Genomic DNA, 10,000 nt, shown 5'->3' with positions numbered 1-10,000 from the left:
ATGTGTGTGTATGTGTGTGTGTGTGTGTGTGTGTGTGTGCGTGCGTGTGTGTGCAGTGCGTGCATGTGTGAGTATGCACAAGTTTTTATATTGATATGCACTTGTATGTATCCTAATTTCTACTGTATCTGTACTTGTGTATGGTTTTCGATTTATGTCCGTACCTTGTTATCCCCCCCAATATTCCTTGTGACCCCGGTACACTTGGTAATAAAGACATATTCCATTCTATTCCATTCTTAATCAGGGGAAAGACAGGGAAATGAAAAACTCACAAATTCAGAGATACACAAAAAAAAAAGAGAAAGGAGGAGCAGATATTGAGAAACAGACAACAACAACAAAAAGAGAGAGAAAGGATGATAAACTGAGACAGACATACAGACAGTTTCAATAACTCACCGCTGCCAGAAGACCGTATCCCTTGACAGCCATGGACACTTCTTTGGAGGTAGCTGCGGCATTTCCCATAGTGTTGCGGAACTCTTGCAGAAAATACTGAACACCAACACAGTTCATTGTCTGTTAACGTGTCGCAGGTTTGTTGCATGATTTGTATTTGTATTTGTATTTCTTTTTATCACAACAGATTTCTCTGTGTGAAATTTGGGTTGCTCTCCCCAGAGAGAGCGCGTCGCTACACTACAGCGCCACCCATTTTTTTGTATTGTTTCCTGCGTGCAGTTTGATTTGTTTTTCTTATTGAAGTGGATTTTTCTACAGAATTTTGCCAGGAACAACCCTTTTGTTGCCGTGGGTTCTTTTACGTGCGCTAAGTGCATGCTGCACACAGGACCTTGGTTTATCGTCTCATCTGAATGACTAGCATCCAGACAACCACTCAAGGTCTAGTGGAGGGGGAGAAAATATCGGCAGCTGAACCGTGATTCGAACCAGCGCGCTCAGATTCTCTCGCTTCCTTGGCAGACGCATTACCTCAAGGCCATCACTCCACTGACATGCGTGTGTGAGTGCACTTGTGAGCTTTCATGTGTGTGTGCATCACTGTATTAATGGGTACTGATGTGTACATACATCCGTGCATGTGTCCAAACACAATGAGGTGAATGAGGTTTGTTGCATGATGAAAACTAACATTTGTGCGCACATGCCTGTGTGAGTATTCATGTGTATGCGCATCACTGTAGCAATTTGTACTGATGTGTATATATTCCTGTGCATGTGCCCATGCATGCATGGATGCGTTGGTGAATGAGAGAGTAATACATGCATTTACGTATGTGCCTGCGCAATATGCATGTCATTAAAATGAACAAGAATGAGGAAAGCTCCGCTGGATTGTACATTATCAAACACAATGAATAACAGTATTAGCACTCACACTGGAATTCATTTTGGTGAAGAAAAAAATCAAAATAATAAGAAAACTGCAATGAACATGGTTAAAAGAAAAGAAAAAAAACTGAGCCAGTCTTAAAAGCTTGCCTTAAAAATGGCTCCTTCTTTGTTTCCTTCCAGAGCTCTTTCTGTGATGGTCTCCGAGATCTGGAAGTGTAATTTGATAATTCAGAACAAAATATACACTCTCCTCTTTTCCTGAAAAATTAATGAATAAATGAATAAATAAACAGGAAAATAACATGATGGTTGAAACATTCAACGAAGACCAAATCAAAGTTACACCCACATGCATACAATTTTTTTCCATCGAGTCAAACATCAAATATGGCAAAGTGGAAACAAAACACTCACTAACATACAAAACAAAAAAACAAACAAGAAAACCAAAAAACTTGTACAGCTTACCATCTAACTCTGTTTTCATAAAGTCTCCATCAAAGAGGAGAAAAACAAGCTGGTCTTGTCTACTATCCTTCCAATGCAATACACAGCATGGTGCTGAAACTGCATTCCAGAAAGAACAAGTTAAGCCTTAAACAAAGAAAATCTCATGGTAAACATAACTATTTAACTTGTTAACCGATCAGAAAATCACTTTAATGACTGAAACAGACTGTGAACATAGATTTACCCTCAGGCTCATGATGAAAAAAAAAAAAGAAGTTAAAACCCATTCATAATTAAAACGAAAAAGAAAAAAAAAACATGTCATTTCATGATAAAGGTAAACTGCAATGAAGCCACTGTGAAATATCCCTCACATTATCCATATCAGTATCAGTATCAGTAGCTAAAGGAGGCGTCCGGACAAATCCATATATGCTACACCACATCTGCCAAGCAGATGCCTGACCAGCAGTGTAACCCAACATGCTTAGTCAGGCCTTGAGTAAAAAAAAAAAAAAAGAGAAAAAAAGTATTAAAAAAAAAAAGTAAATGAATATTTTAATTTAATAAATGAATGAATAAATAAATAAATAAATAATCAAATTTCAAAAAAAGGAAAAAAGACAGTAATAATAATAATAATAATTATAATAATGATGATGATGATAATAATAATAAATAAATAAATAAAAATAAAATAAAAAGGCAAATAATGATAATAATTAAACAAATAAGCGAATAAATGTAAAACATACAGACACACATATACACATACACACACAGACACACACACACACATGCATAACAGATATGCAACAAACATGCAGTTTCACAAACACACATACACGTAGACGAGCCCCGACACACACACACACCATCTCCCAAATTACCCTGCACCCCCCACCCTCCCCCACACACTCATTCCTAGGCTATGTATCGCATAGCCGGGTAGGAGCTTAGGGGAGAGGGTGCAGGAGGAAAGGATAAGGAAGGACATCACCATCACGGTAAATCACAGTGTAATACAGAAAAACTGAAAAATCTGACATAAAACACGTTACTTAAAAAGTCCATTTGATTTTAAAAGTAAACATGATTTCTAAATTCTGAAATGTAGGATAGTTGTGGGAGGTGGAGGGGGGGGTATGAACCGCATGAAATAATAATTAGTAATTCTGGAATCCAAAGGTCACCTTCACTGGCAACAGAAACTTGCATTACTAAGAGATTTCTTTTTTTCTTTTTTTTTAATCTGATTTTTTTTAAATTAAAAAATCTAATCACCTGTTTGAGAAAGGCCTCTAGAGCAGCCACCCCCAGGTGCACCACTTCCCTGTTGTGGTGGTGACTCCACTTCTGCAGCTTCTCATACATGCTCTGCACAACGCCACAAACAGTGTCAAAAAAAACTTCCACTAAGTTTACCAAGGTTCAAAGAAATTCAATCCTTTTGCCCCTTTCCAGGGTGTGGAGAATACAACAATACGTGTCAGGTTGAATCACATCTTCAGTCCTGTGATGTCAAATAAAACTAGCAAAAACATACACTGAAAAAGATGTTATTTAAAACCAAAAAACAAAAACATCAAACTAGGTTCAATAAAATGCAAAGTTAACATGCCAGTGGTGGGACTAACAGTGGGTGTGAGAACGGAGTTGGTTGGTTGCTTGGCCCTTTTTTTTTCTTTTTTTTCCCCTCGATTCTACTCTTGTTGGTGTCCTTGTTGCTTTATAATGCATCTTTATTGATCCGATCGGAAATTATTTGTGCATCCAAAGGCTCATCAGCCCACAGTTGGGTCTGATGCACACATCAACATGGCAGAGGCCTTGCAATTCGCTGCATACTCAGAAGTCAATACTGTATGATGTTCTGCTGTGAAGAGTTTTCTCAGAATTTGTGATTAATGAGTTAAGTGACACACTAACTGAATAAAATAAATTTACTCCAAAATATGTTGCAATAAAATAGATGTGCTCTTGTATGTTAGTGTGCACGATTGTATGTAGTTTTTCCACTAAGCACATTGGGCTACGCTGCTGGTCAGCTATCTGCTTAGCAGATGTGGCGTAGCGTATATGGATTTGTCTGAACACAGTGACGCCTCCTTGAGTAATTGAAGTGAACTGAACAATTGTTTCATGTGATAAGCTTAGAGCCCACTGTATGAGAAGTTCGCGCCATATAAGGTCTAAATTGTATGATTATTTTCACTATCATTATCATTATTATTATCATTTTTATCATTATCACTGTTATCATGATACGTAAGTTTGCTTAGCACTAATCACAAACAAGCACCAAACACTCATCCACACACACAGTACCATGTAGTCATCCGCCAAGAACTGTTTGAACTGGGAGGCGTGACGAGCGAAAAGCTCCAGTCCTGACTTAGGCACATCGTACCTGGTGAAGTCTACACTAGGATCAATGGCCTTCCTTGCATACATGAAGATATCCTCTGAGTGCTTGGAGTCTACACATGGACAGACACAAAAGAGTTCAGTATAAAACGCCTTTCTATACACTGCTACTGTTTGGCTTTTTTTTTTTTGTGATGATCATTGAATGCAAGAAAACGGGGAAATCAAAACACACAAACAATCCCAACTGGAGAGACAAGAACAAAATATGGATAGAGGCTGCTTTGGGGGGCAAATATAAACACAGAAATAAGAACACAAAAAGGAAAAAAAATACAAGTGTGAACTGATCGTTTCCACTCTTTACCAATTTTGCATAACACCTCTATATATTGTTTTCCTTTTTTTTTCTTTATTATTCAATAAACTAGTCTGGAGGGGAAAAAATTAAAAACATAGGAGATTTATAGTCAAAGAAAAAGTAGGTCAATTTAATCCACAAAAAACCCCACCTTCTTCAGCAGACTGTGTGAAGTTGATTAGGAAAGCAGTCAGCCCTTCCAAACATCCTGCGATGATAGGAAGCTCTGGTTTCTTCGTTTTCGAGGTCATCTACACAGAGGGCAATGTCCGTTTGCAAGTTATCTGCATGAACAGCAAGCAATTCTTTAATGAAGCATCACCAGTACAAACAGAAAGCAGAAATGATTTTTCTTAGGCTGCTGTGTCTTCAGAAACTGAACTATATCGACCAAAGGAATTACAAAACAGACTTTCTCTTTTTTTAAACAATAGAAGAGAGTGTGTGTGAGATACTGTACAGTAAGACATTCCCTCACACCATGAGTGAACAGTATTGTGCTGTAATAATTGTGCACCATATAGCACTTTCAAACATCTCCAAGCACTTTACAATAACATGTCTGTCACATACAAACCACAAAAGAACAAACACATATACACACACACACATGCACACATGCCCACACACACACACGCACACACACATACTTAAACCTTAATTTTCTAAAGGGTAACCAGTATAACAATCAGCACACAAAGTCTGATGAGGCATGAGCCAAACACAGCAACTGACATATCAAAAAAACATCATTCTACAAACACATGGAACAATAACCAAAAAAAGTGGCAGACAAACCTCAGCTTTCAAAGCACTGACATAGAGGGACGCTAAGCGTTCTGAATACACAGTAACGTACTCTGGGTAGACCTCAGCCATAACACCCAGAAGAGTGTATATATTTCCTTTCACTGAAATGAAACACACACACAAACACACACATACACAGTGTTACTGGAACAATTAATCCTAGAAAGTTAAAAGCTTGTTCAGCTGACTGATTCTTTATTTATTTTTTGTGTTTGCTTCTTTACGTTTCCAACATTGAGACACAACTTGAAATCTTAACAGAATGTTCTTCAGCACAAACAGCTGCTTCCAGTCTAAGTCCAGTTCTAAAATCTTCTCGGTCAAAGAACTGAAAGAAGCCTTTACAAAGCTGGGTTATACAGTGTGTATGCACACAAACACACACACACACACACACACACACACACACACACACACACACAATCAACTACACACGTGTCAAAAACAACATTCATATAAATAGATGAATTCATATCATCTGATTGATAAGATGACAATACAGGTTGACTATCTCTTGTTTATACATCTTGTCGTATGTGTGTCATCCATACTATAATATGTGTGTGTGTGTGTGTGTGTGTGTGTACGTGCGTGCGCACGCATATGTGTATGCATGCATAATTGCATGTGTGTGGTGTGATGTGTATGTGCATGAGTACATGCATAGGCATCATACACGTTAGAATGTATCAGTGTGTACGCATGCATATGTGCATGAGTGTGGTGTGATGTGTATGTGCATGCATACATGTATACATAAGTATCAAATACATCAGAATGCATCAAAGATGTTGCTTGCCTGTGGGAACCAGTTTGGAGGCTTTGGTGAGTTCCATGAAGAACTTGTTCACCATCTTGTCAATCTTGAGGTCATCCCCCATCTGAGAACCCACTGTCAGCCTCAGCACCTGTGTAACACCAACAGATAATCAGCAAACAATCCTTCACAAAACATCAATGTCAGACCTCAGCTAGGTTTCTTCCATATGCAGCCATTTCTTTTCATGTGCCTTTTCACTTTTTAAACCTTGGTTTCACCTGGCTAAAAAGACACTTGAGATGGAGCCCATTGTTAGCAAGAATTTCTGGAGCAGTCACTGTAAGAGAAAAATAAATGTGATGTTGAGATTCCAGTGTATTTATATATATACAAGAATGACGTTATCCATCCATATCATGTAAGAGATGTTGAAATCCCATGTACAATACACTACAGTAACACTTGATTAATCCCTCTCACAGGGAATTTTTGTTATTGTTTATGGTTGTGTCCATACATGTAAATTAAAAATCACAAAGAAACACATAAACAAAACATAAAAACAAATATTTTCAATCAAATATGTTCAACATATAACACACATTCATTTTCAAATAGATACATGTACAATTTCTCTCTCTCCCTGTACGACGATGGGAAAAGGTTGAAACCTGAAGAAACTATTCAACAGCTAGGAGAAATGGATGTCCAGTGATCTACAAGTAACAACATTCAACAATAGGCATGCACAATCACTGGCAGTTCGCTGAATCCTCACCTTCACCAGCGCAGTAACCGCAGCATTTTTCACTTTGGCTGAACGGTCCCTTGTGAAGGCTGACATGCACACCTCCTGTGGTTGTCAAACAAAACATAGTTTCTCTTTCTCATTCATCATTCACCAACAATTACACTTTACAGTTCTTCTCAACAGATTTTCATGTGTTTCATCTGACCCATCTGTCATGGTTAGATTCATGGTATACAACTGATGGTAGATCAGAATGTACATCTGCATTTATCTCTATGGTGTGTGTGTGTGAATGATAGATCAGAATGTACATCTCTATTCATCTGTGTGCGTGTGCACGTGCATGTATGTGTCTTTGAAACTGAAAAAATGGCAAAACATATCATTTTTGTTCCTGTGTAGTATGTGGAGAAGAAAGGAATATCAAATGCTCAAGTGTCTGTCAGAAACGCCAGGGAGTGAAGGTGTGTGGGGCCGGGAGGGATCTACTAACTCAACACCAGAGTACTACAAACTCTCAAAAGAAAAAAGAAAAAAAGAAAAAAGAATGAGAAAAGAAATGTATACAACGGTGAAACACATGTTTGTGCGACCATCAAAACAATACAATATATTACGCAACTGCCAGAAGCCTTGGCATCAGAATCAATGCACATCTTAACACTACATGGATTTCACCAATAGTATCTGTGTCCATCCTAAGCTAACAAAAACCAATGGTTTCCTTCATGGCTGGACTTTCAAAGTCCACGAGTATAATCTCCCCATGGGAGAAGTCTAATGGAAACAAATCAAGCTTTCAGATCTGTGGGAAAGCCAGTGCTCCCAATGGGCTGTCCACAACAGTTTTTAGATCTGTATCCATACCTGATTGCTTCCTCTCTTCTTTCAGTTCCAGGCTTAAAAGTTAAAGATATTACTTTGTGAAGTCTTCATTTACTGAAAAACTGATACCCAACTCTTGTTTTCCTGCACAATTCAGCACCAAGTTCAAAACAAAAACAGAAACCACAAGAAATTCATATCCGCACTGTCAAGGGCTACAGCATAGGAAGGCAGGGCCTAATCCTCTCCTTCCAACATTTTAACCTTTCCCAGCCATGCCAGGTACAGAAATGAACATTTAACATGTAGCATCCATACACCAAATATTTCTAAAGGAAACATGCTGTTGTCAGAGCAATGAATGTACCTTTATATCCAGAGCATAGGGTACAATCTTCTTCTCCACCAGAAGAGCAAACTGTGCAATAAGGTCCAAGAGCGCTGCTTTGCTGCTCTGGAACTGAAACAAAAGTCACATCCAAAGCTTAAAAATCATACAGCAACAACACAAATAGTCAAAATAACAACACTGAACAATCAACATAAAAAAAAATTATAGTGATAAGAACTGTTTCAATGTTATGAATATGTCAGGCAACTTCCTAAGTGCCCAAATAACACTGTATACTTTGTCATGCACATGCACAAGATGGCAAACTTTTGTGCATGTGTGCTTGTGTAAGAAACAGTTAAACTGTGGTATCTAAACTGAAGTGCAATGCAAAACATTTGCATTGGAATATCTGCAATAAATATTTGGTCTGAATGTGGCTAGTGTATATGTGTATATGCTCAAATACATGTGCACAATGTATGCAGGTCTGTGTGAATCAAATAATCACATTTTTGTATTTCAGTCACTACAAGTGGGTTTCTCTTTTTCTAAACATTAAAACTATTTAGTATTTATACATTCATTTCAAAACTTTACCATCATGACTCTCTCTCTCTCTCCCTCACACACACACACACACACACACACACACACACACACAGCATGACTCTCTCTTCTCCTCTCAGTTCTACCTCATCTTCTCCAACAATCTTCTGTATGAAGGTCACAATCCCAGTCTCCTTGTCAAAGAGAGCTGAGCAAAAGAAGTCTGAAAAAATCACAAGTCAACGTAAGTCAATAACATACACACTGTAAAGGGGGAGAGGGAAATGTCTGAAAGTCCAAATATCAATGAATAAAAAAATGAATAATCAGTATCACCACCGCACCTAATTCTTGATTTGTATTGGGAGGTTTGTGTGTGGAAGATGGATGCGGGAGGACGAGGGGTGAGGAAAGTGTTGACCATACCAAACAAACAAAACTATCAGTGACTAGCTCTATATTATAAGGTACAGTAAATGTTAAGGCGATTTAATTTGTTTCTTAATTCAGGAAAGTCTTTTTTTTTTTTTTTTTTTCATCTGCACTGCTATGGGATAGCAATTAGAACAATCTTATTATTTTGTTATTCTGGTGTTAATTCAGATGTCTTTTTTGGAAAAAAAACAACAACAAAAAATCCAAAAAAAACACCTCTCCCTCCACCCACAAAATGTCAGATATGCTCATGTTCACAACCTGACCACTGACCAGCAAAGAGTATCAGACACTCAAGCAAAGTTTCAGAGAGCCAAGCTGATGACACAATAGAACCTGCATGGCATTCCATTACACATGGTCTTACATGAGACCAAACTCAAAAGAAGCCATGAACAGTTTTGATCCACTTGTATGCCATACACAGCAGATCAATTATGTTGTGTAGTGTGGTATAGTTTAGTAATGCTAAAAATGTATGCTGGGCAAGCCCACTGACCACAGGCAAGAATACATCACTGTAAGAACAGAGTGGACTGAAAAGAGAACCAAGGTCATCTTCTGGTTTTGACATCACATGACAAGCATGAAAGCTTAATTCAATAATAATAATCATCATCATCATCATCATGTGTATCTATAATGCACTCCACCTTCTTAGTACAACTGCCCACAGTGCTAACAATCAAAGTCAATATGGGAAAAAATGCATGTTTACAAAACAAACAAAAAACCACTACAGGGCACTATAATCCAGAATAACAAATGGAATCTGCCAATAACAAAGCTTCAGTTTCAGCACATCAATCTGCCAGTCAGATGTATCACAGCAGCATAAGATATGTAAGTCAGGCCTTGAGTGTATGCATATACATTTTTTTGTGTACCTATCAGAGTGGATCTATTCTGTAGAATTTTCCCAGAGTACAACACTTTTGTTGCCTTGGGGTTTTCTTCAGCGCACCAAATGCATGCAGCACACATGACCTTTAATTGGTTTATCATCCCATCCAAGTCACTAGATGCTTAGTTTGATTTTCCAGTCAAACTTGAGGGAAAGGG

The 10,000-nt window shown here is 38.0% G+C and overlaps 1 protein-coding gene across 1 annotated transcript in view; it reads right to left on the bottom strand.

The window, feature by feature from the left end:
- LOC143283193 (DNA-dependent protein kinase catalytic subunit-like) overlaps positions 1-10,000 on the bottom strand; it is a 112,445-nt gene that overhangs the window by 101,332 nt on the left and 1,113 nt on the right. The window contains exons 2-11 of the mRNA XM_076589371.1: positions 8,650-8,726; positions 7,991-8,083; positions 6,826-6,900; positions 6,087-6,195; positions 5,276-5,388; positions 4,629-4,728; positions 4,078-4,229; positions 3,034-3,126; positions 1,447-1,506; positions 403-498 (exon numbers count right to left, since the gene is read on the bottom strand). Of these exons, the coding sequence (XP_076445486.1) occupies positions 403-498; positions 1,447-1,506; positions 3,034-3,126; positions 4,078-4,229; positions 4,629-4,728; positions 5,276-5,388; positions 6,087-6,195; positions 6,826-6,900; positions 7,991-8,083; positions 8,650-8,726 (968 nt within the window). The remainder of the gene's footprint in view (positions 1-402; positions 499-1,446; positions 1,507-3,033; positions 3,127-4,077; positions 4,230-4,628; positions 4,729-5,275; positions 5,389-6,086; positions 6,196-6,825; positions 6,901-7,990; positions 8,084-8,649; positions 8,727-10,000) is intronic.

The sequence above is a fragment of the Babylonia areolata genome, chromosome 1, assembly GCF_041734735.1.
Source record: "Babylonia areolata isolate BAREFJ2019XMU chromosome 1, ASM4173473v1, whole genome shotgun sequence".
Lineage (NCBI taxonomy): Eukaryota > Metazoa > Mollusca > Gastropoda > Neogastropoda > Buccinidae > Babylonia > Babylonia areolata.
The sequence above is the reverse complement of the archived record's forward strand: the minus strand, read 5'-3'. Positions and strand labels throughout refer to the sequence as shown.